The sequence below is a fragment of the Lactuca sativa genome, chromosome 8, assembly GCF_002870075.4.
Source record: "Lactuca sativa cultivar Salinas chromosome 8, Lsat_Salinas_v11, whole genome shotgun sequence".
Taxonomy (NCBI): Eukaryota; Viridiplantae; Streptophyta; class Magnoliopsida; order Asterales; family Asteraceae; genus Lactuca; species Lactuca sativa.
The window spans coordinates 10,276,905-10,292,099 of NC_056630.2; the positions used below are offsets into that span (position 1 = coordinate 10,276,905).

General features: G+C 38.9%; 2 protein-coding genes across 3 annotated transcripts; one reads left to right on the plus strand and one right to left on the minus strand.

Annotated features, from left to right (window-relative positions):
- Nucleotides 1-10,280: 10,280 nt before the first annotated feature.
- Nucleotides 10,281-11,143, plus strand: LOC111885726 (hypersensitive-induced response protein 1). Its single transcript, XM_023881966.2, has 4 exons — nucleotides 10,281-10,448; nucleotides 10,517-10,567; nucleotides 10,656-10,752; nucleotides 10,830-11,143. Exons 1-4 carry the CDS (start codon nucleotides 10,281-10,283, stop codon nucleotides 11,129-11,131), a joined length of 618 nt encoding a protein of 205 aa, XP_023737734.1. The 3' UTR covers nucleotides 11,132-11,143.
- Nucleotides 11,144-12,809: 1,666 nt separating this feature from the next.
- Nucleotides 12,810-14,947, minus strand: LOC111885727 (protein phosphatase inhibitor 2). Of its 2 annotated transcripts, none has more exons than XM_042897522.2 (5): nucleotides 14,767-14,947; nucleotides 13,936-14,111; nucleotides 13,721-13,842; nucleotides 13,439-13,630; nucleotides 12,810-13,349 (listed from the first exon to the last, which is right to left on the minus strand). In XM_042897522.2, exons 2-5 carry the CDS (start codon nucleotides 13,938-13,940, stop codon nucleotides 13,180-13,182), a joined length of 489 nt encoding a protein of 162 aa, XP_042753456.1. In that variant the 5' UTR covers nucleotides 13,941-14,111; nucleotides 14,767-14,947; the 3' UTR covers nucleotides 12,810-13,179. The 2 variants fall into 2 exon arrangements, with proteins under 2 accessions (XP_042753456.1, XP_023737735.1); XM_023881967.3 differs by having other exon boundaries at nucleotides 13,936-14,006; nucleotides 14,767-14,946.
- Between the last annotated feature and the right edge of the window lie 248 nt (nucleotides 14,948-15,195).

Below are 15,195 nucleotides of genomic sequence, written 5' to 3' on the forward strand. Positions count from 1 at the left end.
TAGTCCGCTTTCCATTACTGCCAGTGACTGAAAATTTCTGTTGTCCCTTATCCGCCTTCCGAATGAATCGAGACCACCCTGATCCTTACTGATGTCTCCATATCTGGGTTACCGTACTCCTATCGGTTACTACCCCATCGCAATCTCCTAGTCGCTTTCAACTTCCAATAACTCGAGCCTTTCATCCAGAAAGAAAGGTTACCTGCCTAATTATCCTTGCAGATCACTTATACTTGGTTGAATACTCAACTGATCCTGCTAAGAGGGACTTGCCATTTCAAATCGACCAACTATACCGACAACACTTGCATTTCAACACAAATACTAATACTGGCCATCACACTGAACTTCCTGCAATACTGAACTGCTTGAAACACTGAACTACTTGAAACACTGAACTGGCTGAAGCACTGAACTGGCTAAAACACTGAACTGACTGAAACACTGAACTGGCTATATGGTTGCTTCCCAAATCATCACAAGACCTTCCTGGTCTCCAATCATTCATCGGTTATCTGCAACACTGAGTTCCAACTCAACTGTGGAGCCCAAGGACTCCTTACTTAGTCGCTCCCACAACTTCTGAATGAAATCTTCCTCTGGAACTAGTTTCCACTAGTTATCCTGTCACTGTGGCTCTAACAACCTCCCGATCCATCGATCAGGTCCAAACGTCACATCCTGACATCATCATATCCAAGACTAAAAAATGACGGCTCCCAGACTAACGGTAGCCCTTAACATACACGAACCCAAGCAGTCCACTGCTTCCCTGATCTCATAACTAAGGTGACGATCTACTGACAAATCGTTGACTTAACCATAACTGAACCATTTGGGAAATCCAAAGTCTAACCTATGGATTCCTATATCCTCACTGCTGCACCCGAGCTTGTGGGTACTACTGCTTCCCTCGCGTCCAACAACGCGCTCATGCTGCCTACCAACCTGATAAAGGCCACGGCTACACTCGCGGACTTACAACTCTCTAATACTATATGGCTGCTAGTGAATGCTACGGCTACCCACGCAGACTTACAACACTCTACTACTATCAGGGAACATCCTGACTATCCCTAGTCCTGCTACTGATTCCTCATCCTGATTTCTCAAAACCAGCCCTCAGACATCGAATGCTACATCAACCTCGACATCTTATATCCTTGATACACTTAGCGGTCCGTCGAGGAATTCTTCGGCTTGGTTCCCAAACCAACCGTCTACTAATCCGGATACATGAAACTATCGTTGGGAAGTTTCCAAAACCCCCAACTCCTGAATCCACACAACCCTGCATGCTGCCTCTGCCACTGACTACTAAAACGAAAGCATCTCTTGCTAACCGCTCTCAAGATCCTCATTCCGACTCACTAGTTTCCTACAGGCGGTCCTCCAACCATGAATTCCCAACCAACTACTAACCATCTTGATCACATGAACTCATTGTTGGGAAGTTCCTCAAACTCCCAACTTTGAATTCCTCAATCCATCAATCGATGCACTACTATCCTTTCTTCTCAGAGGTTGTTTACTCATTCTGGAATTGCGTGCTCTTTCCCTTGTATACTCGGAGGGTTCTCCCCCACTTGGATCTGGCTAACTCCTTACTGCTCACTGGTCGAAGGATTCCCCAACCTTCCTTCCATTGAAAGGGAGATCTGTTGTCCGCCAACGTTTACCTCTGTTGGCGCTCTAACTAACTTTTACCATATCCGAATCATTCTTGCTAACTAACCGAGCACCCTTCAATCCTTAACTATATTTGCTTTAGGGACTACATCCTGAGAACCTACGTTTAGGGTGAACATCTCTAACCCACTTCTTACCGACCGTTAGCTACTCCACTAGAAGCTTTGGATTGTCACTACTGAGAATATAACTGATCAATACCCGAATGACATCTTCTGAAAGTAGTGAGGCACTATTGAATCTTACACATACATGCTACAGTCACCGCATCTGAAGTAACATGATCTAGAGGGGACGACCTCCAATTCACCATTCTAATTCCAAGGTATGCAAATGGCATATAACTTAACCATAGGCAGGTAATATAGTACTCCACTATATGCACCTACTAACATCGATGTCGTACCCTAGCAATAACACCATAATATAGGCTGACAGAGAAATATATATATATATATATATATATATATATATATATATATATATATATATATATATATATACATACATACATACCCATAACTTGCTCTGAAGAACTCTCGAATCCCCTTGTCTTTCAAAGCCTACTATGACACCGAGGTTGTCCTAACCGCTGAACGGGATAGTTCGCCTTAACATGGCCAGGCTGATGACAACTATGGCATAAATCTACTTCTACCGTGCATTCTTGATGTTTGTGACCCTTCCACCCGCATCTGCCACACTTGGACCTACTGCGTACATCACCCCGTGACCCTTCCTTCCTAGAGCAACCATCCCGACTACTCGGGTCCTTGGCTCTATCCATGGTAGTGTCTGTCTGTCCAGCTTGTTGAGCCAGACCGGAAACTCGCTTCCTCTTTCTCAACTGACTATCTGAACCCATCTCCTACTCCCGGTTCACCCTGACCATTTCACCCACTGCCCGGATAGTTGAGGTCCGCCTTTCTATCCTGTCGATCACTCTATTAGTGACACGTCCGATGGTGTCTGGTAACTCCTCGCGGAGGCCCCTCGAAACCTCCGCAGCAATCCAATCTTGCAGGGAACTCTCTTGGGGGTAAGGTGTACCACCCACTCCCGACCCCTGATGGCAAGTGCTAAAAATGGGAACTCCCTCCCTGATGGATCCCTGAACTCCATAAGCATCGGGCTCTAGACGAGCCCCAATCTGTCCTGAAACTAACCCGACCCTAAAGGCCTCCAAATGACTGTGCATAACCTCCACGATAGCCTCTCTAACCGAACCAAAAATCACTGGATTCTGATCAATGATGTTGCGCATGATCTCCGTGGAAATGAAATCCCTCATCTGATCATCAAGCTGCCCGACTCTAGAACCTGAGCCAGATTCCTCCCCGTCACCTGAACTGCCAACTGATATCTCATGCAACGTCACCATGCTGAAAACATAACACATTACTGATCAATTCACACCGCTGCTGAGGGACTTCTCACACCCTCTACTAGTTCCCTAGTTTTGCCTCGGCCCTTCTTGAATCGAGTACGGATCCTCTGCTTTTAGTAGTACGGGCCCATACTACCTTCCACATCTATCCGTACTTTCCTCAAGAGTTACCTCAACTCCACCAAGTCCCTTTTCTCTACTGCTAATCTTCGCTACTCTCATCCTAGGCTTGCCCTAGGGAACCTCTGACTCCACCCAAACAGTCCTCAGCTGCTGAAGGCCTCCTCGTAATGCCAATTAGCCACCACCTGAATACCATTACATGCAATGAGGCTCGGATAATCCTTCGAGTAAAAGACTCATCCCTACAACGGTTAGACTCAAACGAGAGCTGCGCAATAGGTTCAAATCCGGAACTCTGAGTTTATTCAACCCTGATCACATGTGATGTGACGTATTCACCTAATGGCTAAATCCCATTACTCAGAGTCCCACAAAGCACTGAGCAAGCAACATTCGGATAAAGGAAACATACTCATGCAAACTACTCTCATAATCAAGAAACTATACTAGCATACAATGTTGAACTCATACTATCAGGCATAACCTAAACAGGCTATCCTACTGTTGTCTGCTCAATACTAGCATGCAATTCTCATAAAGCTGAAACACATAAGCAGGCACATAAGGCATCATCCTAGATCCTTAGTCCTATACTAGCATGTTGTTCTACTGAAACTGAAACTAAAACTAAACTAAAACTGAAACTGAAATTGATAATCATAAACTTGTATGGGTAATTTGGGAGAGTACTTACTTGAGCTCGGTTGATTGCATGCACCACACCCTTTGCTCTTTTCAAAATTCTTTTCTTTCTGAATTCTTTTTGGTTTTCTAAAACTGTTTTCTTTCTCAAACTCTTTTTACAAAACTGTCTTTTCATTTTGAAAACTTCAATACCAATTCCTTAGTTTGAGTTCAGACACACCCGAGAGTACGTCCGAATCCCTCAAACCAAGGCTCTGATACCAACTTGTAACGACCCAAAAATCACGACTAAAAATTTCTTTTAAACACATTACTAAAACCATACTTATAAAAACCGCATCATAAGTCATAACACAATTTCCGGGTATTAATCCAAAACATAATCTTATTATCAGAGTAAACATTCCTAGGCTAACTGACTATGGTGTGTGCACTACAATCCCTCCGAGCTCCTCTTTTGAAAACTGAGTACCTGAAACCAAAAAAAAAACTGAAACCGTAAGCACGAAGCTTAGTAAGCTCCCCCAAACTACCACATGCCATACAATCGCATAACATACATACTGCCAGGCAATTCTGGGGTGCCCGACCTACCCGGTACGACCATTCTGGGGTGCCGACCTACCCGTGTCAAGCCGTTCTGGGGTGCTGACTACCCATGTCAAGCCATTTTGGGGTGCTGACTACCCTTGGTCCTGACGACCGAACCTCGGGGACTATTTCACCCCCTGCTACTAATACTATCACATATCATATCATAACAGATTATCAAACATATCTGGGGTGCCTGAACTACCCTTCGGTCCTAACAGCCGAACTCGGGGACTGGTCCCCTCCTACCACCTCTATCGCATAAAACATAACAAGCCAGCATGCAAACATATCATCATATACTGTCAGACGTATCTGGGGTGTCCGACTACCCTTCGGTCCTAACGACCGAACTCTACTACTATCACATACAACATATCATGCTAGCATATAACATATCAGGTAGTAGCAAACCTAGATGATATCACAAAGACAATCATCTATCATACGTCTCTTATTAGTGGGTCGGCATTGTGGCCTTAGACCCAACGCCACTGGAAGGTAACTCACCTGAACTGCTGAGCTCTGCTGATAACCCTCTGGCTGCTAACCGACAACCCTCTAAGGTGCTGCTCCTCTAGCTCTCCGGCCTACCAATAGCAATATAACACTTAGTCTGACAGTCCTCCAAAAGTCAACTAAGTCAACTCTTGACAAAGTCAAAGTCCTGGTCAAAGTCAACCTTCTAGGTCAACCCTACTCGCCGAGTCTGCCTATTGACTCGCCGAGTTCATACGCTCAGAATCCTTTCATTCACGACTTGACTCGCCGAGTCAACCCCTGACTCGCCGAGTCTACCGATTTTTAAGTCCTGTCATGACCAACTCACTGAGTCCCCACTCAACTCACTGATCTGAGTCTTAACTCGAAGGGTTTGGGGTTTCGCGACGTGACTCGCCGAGTCCAAGGCAATCTTCAACAGACTCGCTGCGTTGTTCTTCCAACTCGTCGAGTCCCTGCCTATCTTCATCCAACTCGCCGAGTCCACCCATGTGACTCGCTGAGTCTCTTCAGTTCTTCATCCATACAGTGGCTTTTCGAGCCATACAGGGGCTCAAATCCATAGATCCATTCCTCTAGAGCCTAACCCCCACGTAAAGTGGCAAACTTTACGTGTAACCAAGGAGTTATAGGCTTAGAACACTCTAGGGCTAGGGTTTGTAACAAAGGGGCTTCACAAACAACTTATTGGCCTAAACTTTATGACTTTCTGGGTTATTACCAACCTAGATCTGAGGTAGCAACCTCAGATCTACTCCAAACTCGAAATAGATCTCATCCATACTCAAAATGCCCAACACTCAAACATAAGATAGATCTAGATGCACATAAGCCTAAACAACAGACTATTACCTCAAATGAAAGCTCCAACTGAAGTAAATTTCGGATCTATTCCACTCCTTTGCAACAAAGCCCTTGATCTTCAAGCCCTTCTCCAAGATTCTCTCCTCCAAGGCTTTATTCTCTCAAATAATGAAGGCTCACTCAATTCTAGGGTTTCTGGAACATAAAAGGGGAGCCAAGAGGCTGAGGGTGGGTTGTAATGTGCTTTATATAGGGCACAACCTCTGGGATTAGGGTTTTTCTCGCCCAGACCAGACTCGCCGAGTCCATTCGCTGACTCGCCGAGTCGGTCACTTACTCAATGACCTGGATCCCGCTCCGACTCGTCGAGTTCCTCCCTGGACTCGACGAGTTGACTCTTGATTTAGAGCTTAACCTTTCTTTTCTTGGTCTTTCTGATTCTAGGTGTTACATAGAAGCTTGGATCTGTGATTTGGAGCCACTGCATGGCTCAAAACAGGTCTGTATGGAAAGAGGACTGAATGGACTTGACAAGTCACAAGGTTGACTCGGCGAGTCACATGAATATGGCCGCGAACTCGACGAGTTGGATGAACAACTCGGCGAGTCCGATGAAGATCACCATAATACTCGGCGAGTCGGATGAGTTTTCCCTAGAATATGTATGCGTCTGTATCCGTCGAGTTGCAAGGAGGGAACTCGACGGGTGGCATTAAAGTTTGAACAAGAATCGAAGAAACTCGGCGAGTCACCTCGATGACTCGACGAGTTGGATTGTATTTCAAGGAACTCGGCGAGTAGCCGAGGGAACTCGACGAGTAGCCGAGGGTACTCGGCGAGTTGGGGTCAATATGGACTGTTGACCTTGACTGATGACTTTGACTTTGACCAGGGTTTGACCGGTGGGTTATGGAGTACCTTATGAGGTTAAGGACTTATGAGTATATTGTACTATGATCATAGGTAGTGGAGCCTGTGTCAAGTGATCCGAGAGTTGGAGTTATCTTCCGAGTCGACATTTGCAAGGTGAGTTATCCTCACCATATCGATAGGGTCTATGGCACCAAGGCTGTCCCTTTAGTTGTTAATGTTATGGTATGCTACATGTGGTTGTGATCTGCTAGATCGGAATCAAGGTAGACAGTATGTTATGCTCTTATGATCCGTAAGGATTGGTATGTTAGTGACCTGCTAGGTCGGTACTCTAGTTATGAGAGAATTCTATGATTGATGATTAGTGTGATAGATATGTTTGATGTTTGTATATGCCAGTATATGGTAGTTATGCGCACATGGTTATTTGCTTGTTGGTTGGGTTGAGGCGGTCCTGCTTTGTGCTGAAGGCCAACATACCCTATGAGCGGTCCGGGGAGACTGTAGGCCCACGTGGCGGACCAGTCATGCCGAAGGCTCGGGATAGATTCAGATAGACTGTAGGGCCAGTAGGTCGGTCCAGTCAGGCCGATGGCCCAATATGCATGTTGACTGATTGATTGTTACTGATATGGCATTATCGGTGTGGTATTGGTATTGTGGGGGTAGCTCACTAAGCCCTTGGACTTACAATTTCAGTTTATTGTTTCAGGTACTTCAGGAGATCATGGCAAGGCGAAGGCGTGACCGTACCGCTCCTCATCCTTATGTTATGATTTTGGGACACTCTGATGGATATTGATTTGAAAACATTTTTGTAAACAATGCTATTTGATTTTTATCTATGATCGAAAAAGTTTAAATTTGGTGTAAAAATTTATGGATGTTATAGAACCTACACTATGTCTCTGTCAAAGTTCTAATGTTTTTTTTGATGTCATACAGTCTTACTGATAAAAAACAACTTGCTGCTGATTCTTTAGGTATGTTTAATAATTTGCTTCGCTTCTCAAAAAATTGTCCTAGAAATTTGTTTTACTGCTTTTCTCCATGAAATTTAGTTATCTTTTCAACTTGTATTTCTTTCCCTTGCAAGTGCTTGACAAAAGGCTTTAACAATGTTGAGTTTTTGTTTTCACCAATTAAGTTTTCTAATAATTTACCTAAAGAAATAGCAATGTACTTTCGTATGTTTGTGCATAGTTTGATGTTTATCATTGGAATCCATATGTAATTGTGTCATTTGTTAACCTAACGGTTACTAACAAAATGGTTAGACCTTATATTCGATTTCCTTATTTTCTTAATTTAGTTATGTAAAGTTACCTAAATTGTTAGTTGTTGATGCATTGAAAAGATTCAAAGAATTATATATCAAATAAGGATTATGAGGATGATAATTGAAAGCTACACAAATGTTGGCAAATGTTGACTTTGGGTTTATTGTGAGTACATGTGCAACTGCTCCTGATGGAAATGAAGCCATTGTGGGAGAGCAAGATGGTAAATTGCACATGTATTCAATGGAGGGAGATATTATATCAAAAGAAGTTGTTCTTGAAACAACTTTTGATCCTAAAATGAGATTTCCAATGGCTTTTACCTGGAATCAGTTTTACTAGGTGTGGCAATTCTCGACACGACCCACAACATGAAACAAAATAAATGGGTTTGGGTTGAGTTTTTCAACCCGCCAACCCGTCAAGTTGTTTATTAAACAGGTCATATATGGGTTTCTCAAAAAATATACGGGTTGACCGGCCAACCCGTTTAGAATTTATATATATATATATATATATATATATATATATATATATATATATATATATATATATATATATATATATATGTATTAAGTATTATACACTACTATACAATTTTACAATTTTACAATTTTACTTAGTGTGTTTTAACCTTGCTAATTGTTTCTACTTTAATGTTGAAATTCATCATAAAGAAGAAAACTGTGTTGGAGAATTGACTTTGTTTTTTAGGAGAAAATATGGGAATTTGTGGTTTTTACATTAGTTTGAACATGTTTGTATCAATGTTTTAGTTTGAATTTATCTATGTTTGTATTAATGTTTTAGTTTGAACATGTTTCCATGAATGTTTTTAATTTTCATTTTTATGTTTTTAATTATCAATTTTATTTATGGAATCTGACCAACGAACACATGAACCCCAATCTGACTCATGAACCCGCAAACCGGTGAACGCGTATATATAAGTAGGTTGACGGATCATATATGGGTTTATGTTCCCAACTCGTCAACCCATGACCCGCTAACCCGTGACATGTATAGTTAAATGGGTCGTGTTCGGGTTGGTATATTTTGACCCGCTAACCCGAACACGACATGATTGTCAGGCCTAAGTTTTACCTAACTTCAAACGAGTAAAATCACAAAAATGGAAAACTTTTACTTAAATGGTTAGAATGACCAAAATGGTTAAAATACTTTCTTTTTACCTACTATTCCATGGTTGACTTACCCAAAAAAATATTTTTATTATGTTTTAGCTGTTGGATATGAGTAACATGACTAAAATTGTCATTTTGACCGAAATGGTAAAATTAGATTTAAATTGTTACAATTACCAAATTGGTTAAAATGTTTTCTTTTAACATGGTTTGACTAACAAAAATGTTATTTTTATTTTATTTAGCTAGCTTGATATTGGAAAATGACTAAAATGGTTATTTTGACCAAAATGACCAAATTGGTCATGACCAAAATTAAAGTATCTAGTACAAATGATTTCATTTTTACATATTATTATGTCATGGCTTAATTGACCAAAAAATATTATTGTAATGTATTTTTTGGATTTATGGATAAATAAAAATGTAGATGGTTTGATTCAAAATGGAGGGTCTCCACTATACAAGATAACAAGTAAACTTATAAAAATGTAGTAGGCGCCGGTTGAGACAAAGAGACACCAAGTAAAGAGTCTCCACTAGATTATTCAACAATCACTTGACTAAAATCAGACATTAATAAAGCTGCGGAAGGTGAGTAACAATATGATTTTATTGGTAGACAATTAGAATCCTTATTAGGGTGCTTTTTGTTCGTTTTGAATATCTGTAATAGGATACAATCGAGGCATTTTTGGAATTCCATGTGCGAAAAAAAAATCAGAAATTGAAGATATGGTGAAGGTGCTTGAGTCTCTGAATCCAAATCCACACCCAACTCTCGATCTTGATAAGGTTAGTTCATTCAACTTCATTCCCACCGTTGTTTTTTGTTGATTTTTTTTAATATCATATGTGTGCAAAAATTGGTAGTTGGGTGGATACTAGAAGCTAACATACAGTACAATAACAATCTTGGGATCGAGAAGAACGAAATTGGGATTGAGAGATTTTATCAGTTTGGGAGATTTCTTGCAAATAACTGATCTTACTCTCCACAACCACTCATCTCTTTCGTTTCTCCACTTTGCATTTTTTTTTCAATTTTAATTTCATTTTTCATTGGATATTACATATTTCCATGGTTTATTGGTTTTTACCATTTATAGTAACATTCACATAAAGAGTAGTTTACAATCATACAATGGAATGTAATGACTGATTACATTCCATGCAGAGACATCTTAACATTGGATGAATCCAAGGGACATGCCAAGTCTACAATCGGCATTATACTACAACATGGCAGCACAAATGCCAAATGACACGTATACACCTTCACACATTGCACACGCTTCATTAAATGCAGCGGGACAATCTTGTCATATGCAATTCCCAGGGTTATACCACCCTCAACAATCGGGTACTATTGCCAACCCCCCACCATATGGTAATTTGACTTTATCAAAAGTAATTGAGGATTTGTTTCTTATTCTTCGTTATTTTTTTGGCGTATCTTACTTTTTAATTGATGTTAGGTTATTTGTTTCATGGAAATTGCCAACGCTGTTGATTGTGAACTTGAAAAGGTAACATGATTGAATGATTACACAGTCATTAGATGTTCATGCACCCCATTGATTGTGACGCTTTTGATGTCATGGATGTTGGCTATAGGCAATGCCTGCATATGGGTTTGAGATTGTTCAAACATTAAATGTCGATATAGAACCATATGAACGTATGAAGAAAGCAATGAATGAGATCAAAATAGGTAAAGTTTTCATCATTAATTATGTGCAATCTTTGAGATCAATTAATTAATTGTTTAATTTGTATGCCTATATATAGCTACATGGATGAGGTTGGCAGGTATTGAGAAAGGTGAGGCAAAGAAGATAGTTCAGATAAAGAGGGCTGAAGGAGAGGCTGAGTCAAAGTATTTGTCTGGATTGGGTATTGCACGACAGAGACAAACAATTGTGGATGGTTTAAGAGACAGTGTGTTGGGGTTTTCAGTTAATGTTCCTGGGACAACAGCTAAAGATGTGATGGATATGGTTTTAGTGACTCAGTATTTTGACACCATGAGAGAAATCGGTGTTGCATCCAAATCATCTACAATGTTCATTCCTCATGTTATGGCATTGTAGTATCAAAATCTTCCAATTTACGTAATTACAGTTTCAAACTTTTCTTATTTAGGCATATTATAGTTTGAAAATTCTTATCCAGTTTTAGAATTAACATGATTTTGGTTAATGTGAAAGAATAGCAATGTCTTTTTCTATTTGCCCTAACTACTTCACTAACTACAACCAAAATCCAACCCCGCAAAACAGGATCCTTCTCTAATATATATAAAAACAAACCTTGTAATTTACTCTAAAACCAAAGTAATTTTTAAATTAATTAGCAAAAAGTAATTTTACTTTATACAAAAAATTAAATAGGTAAAGATATGTTGTCACGTATTTTGTCATTTCAATTATATATTAAATGACTTTAAAATGTCAAGAAAAAAACTATCTACAATTTTTAAAATTTATGCATATGAACATTCACAATTTGTTAAATTCTTATAAAGCTTTATTTATTTTGTTACATCAAAAAAAAAAAAAAAAAAAAAAAAACCTTCAATATTTTCCAATACAAAAAACATTTCTATTATTTTCTGTAATATGTAAACATTTATCATCATCTACATAAATATTTATAAAGCATATTATTTATTTAGTCACTGAGTTTTTTTTGTATTCATATTTTTCTATTGAACTTATTTGCTCTGTTAAAAAAAAACATAATTATGATCTGCTACAGTAGGTTTTCGGCATATTTGACAGCTTTGGCGAGTCTCTGGCCAAAATTGTGTTTTTCAGCGAATTTCGGTCATCTTCTCCAGCCACCATTAAAACCGTTCACTGCTCATCTTCTTCAACCTCCGATCCATAATTACAACCAAGACCTTCATAACCACAAACCACCTACCATCACCCTCCGTCGCCTTTGGTTACTTGCATTTGGCCGGAACCCTAACACCCTCCAACGCCGACATATTTCTAACCCTTTTCCTCCTAGTTGTTCTGCCATCAGATCTCCTAACCCTAACATATTTCCAACGCCGACAAACCATAATACAAACATCACATGCGATTGTAATTATTAAAAAAAAAAAATTAAAAATTAAAAATCAACCATCATACATAACAATAAGGCAATGTACAATCAAGCATTCAGACTCGACCAAATGTGCACCTAGTCTTACAAAATAGCCAAGAACTCGCCTTGGTTTCATTATCTTTAATTCCACTAGGTTTAGCCATCACTTCTTGTGAGCTTCATACCTCCTTTCCTATTATATAATTACTTTCCAATGCTCACTTTTTTATTCAACTAAACCAGTTGATGGTTTATTTCTACCTTCTTCTTGAGTTTATTTAGGAAGTGAAATGTAAAGGAAGGGAAGTAATTTAGAGGAGAAATGTCAGGTTTTTTTTTTTTTAAGGGATGGAAGGGAAGGGGAAATATATGTGTATTTTTTACCAGCCCACTTTTAGAAGGGTAAGAGGGGAAGACAAAAAAAAGACTTAAATCTCACCCTTCCATTCCATCCCCCCTCCAACTCAACTAAACCCCTTAATTATTATTTATCCCTCCCCTTCCATCCTCTTCCCTTCATTAAAATAAATAAATAAATAAAACTCTGAGTACAATGTGTTCATTCTAGACCTGGACAACAGCAAAACATAATAATAATAAACCATCCTAGGAAGCTATGTATCACCAATCTATAATCATCACGTCTTAAGCATAAAGTAAACTAGCATGCAATGGATCAATTTCAACAGTCCCAAATTTACCTTGGAAACCCTAATTTTAAACATAAGAGTTTAGCAACACTTTACAAAAGATTTACAACTCACAAAGCCTCAAGTACCACTCTATCCCATTCCCATGCACACCATAGTACCTCTTTCTTGCGACACTTTACTAGTCACCTTTCCATAATCATCTCACATGCCTTATCATATTCATTGGTGTACACAACACTACAATCTATATGGTTTTATAAAAACAAGAAAATTTGCATGCCTTTTCATTTATCCCAATATTCTAAAAGCATTATATTTGCTCTATAAAAAAAACACAAGAAATTTGCATCGAGAAAAGTAGAAGTTTGATATGGAGAAGAATGGTATTGCTACGCATGATTAGAAGATTCCGTGATATTTATATCTCCCACACCATCAACAATGGATTGCTTTTCATCATCCTTCTTCACTGATTCCTTCTTCTGTAACTCTTTCACTTTGCGATATTCATCATAGTGAGCCTTTCTTTTCTCCCTAAAGCTTCTTGCACTCTTCCCACCTGAACCCTCATCATATCATGAGTTTAATTTTAATTTGAATAAAAAAATAAAATAAAAAAAGGATGAAGATGAAGGAAGTAGGAAGAACCTAGATCATGATCCATGGCATCTGTTTCATCTTCATCATCTGAAGATGTCCATCCAGAATGGGAGTTACTGTTGCTACTAGAAGATGCCATCTCATTCAGTGCTGAACGAATTGCTTCAGCATTCAGTCTCATGTTGCTGTTATCATCTCCTTCAAGGAAACTACCAGAGCCCCCAATAGGAGATACAGATCCTACAACAAATCAACAGCATTTTTTAATTAAATTACATAACAAATTAATAATTAATTTAAATTTAATGGAATGTGGGATATGTATAATACCATCAGTATCATGCATCATAGGATGATATGGAGTTTTGGGTTCTGTGATTTTCTGTCTTATAGGTTTATTTGCTTCAATTTCACCAAGGTTGGCTTCATCCCATCTAACACCTCTCCTACGGCTTTTTAAACAACAATAAAAAAAATCAATATTAATATTGTTTTAGTATGGGTGTACTCATAAAGGAATAGATATATGATTATGTCAATTTTACCTCATATCTGTTGTACTTGAGCTTCTGAATTGTAAGATTAAAAATGAGTTGTCTGAATAACCCCCTGATTGCTGATGCAAAACAAAAACGATGTTGGAAGTACTTGGAAATCAATCAGTGAATGTGAAACCACATAGTGCCTCTATGTGTAGACATGACTCTTAGAATAATCTTGCCTTTATTCAAAGTTCAAATTCGTTAACAGGCTGTAACTGCATTATAAGCTTATAAACCTATTGCATTTCAAAGCCCATAGCAAGCAGAAGCTTGTAGCAAACAATTGTACATTGCTATGTGAACAAATACATAAGCAATTATTTAAGATCATAGTTAGCAAAACTTGATGACATACAACTATGGAAGTGACGAGAAACAGAAATGATTTTGTTAGAACTTGTAATCGACAAGCAATGGAGACTATTCTAACATATTTAACCCTCGGATGAGGAAGGGGAGTTCATCCAATCGTTCTAACCTACTATTGCAGGTGGCCGGAGCACAGCCGGAGAAAAATGAAATCAAAACTCGGAAACCTGAACATGTATTCGAGAGCCACTCATCAAATCATTCAAATATATAAACCCCGGAAACCTAACAACATATACGGGATTTATGAATTGGGGCCAATAACAGATAGCTCAAATTCATAAGAAATAAAACCAGTCAACCAGAACCGACGTTATACAAAACTTATAAGAGATAGTTCGGAAGAGAAACCATCATACACAAATGATTGCCATCAAAGACCGAACGAATAAAAATCAAAGGATAAACTTATGAGTCGATTAGGTCAAAAAATGGCATACAGGAGATAGAATCAGTTCATTTTACCTCCGATAAGAAAGCGATAACGTCGTTGAACCGGTGCCGTGAAGATCGTCGGTCGGCGGCGGCTGATGGTTGTTCAATAAAAAGATGCGTGGTGCTGTTTCCTATTTCATACGGCTTGGCCCATTAAAATCATTATCCATTTGCCTTGCTTCATATCTTCCTCGCGAGTTTTGTTTGGAAAATGTAAGTATAAATAGTAAACGAAATATAATTTTAATAAAAATGTTAACGATAGAGTGTTTATAAGAAGTGATATCATCTCATATAATGTTATATTGATAATAAACTTGAATTTCAATAAAAATCAAATTTTCAATAACAAACTCATGTTGCTTCGTTGATTAGGGACGAAGAAATACCGGCTCCGACAAGTCTGTAATCACAAAAATGTAACGATTAGTTGAATCAGCACGTAATATAGAAATCAGT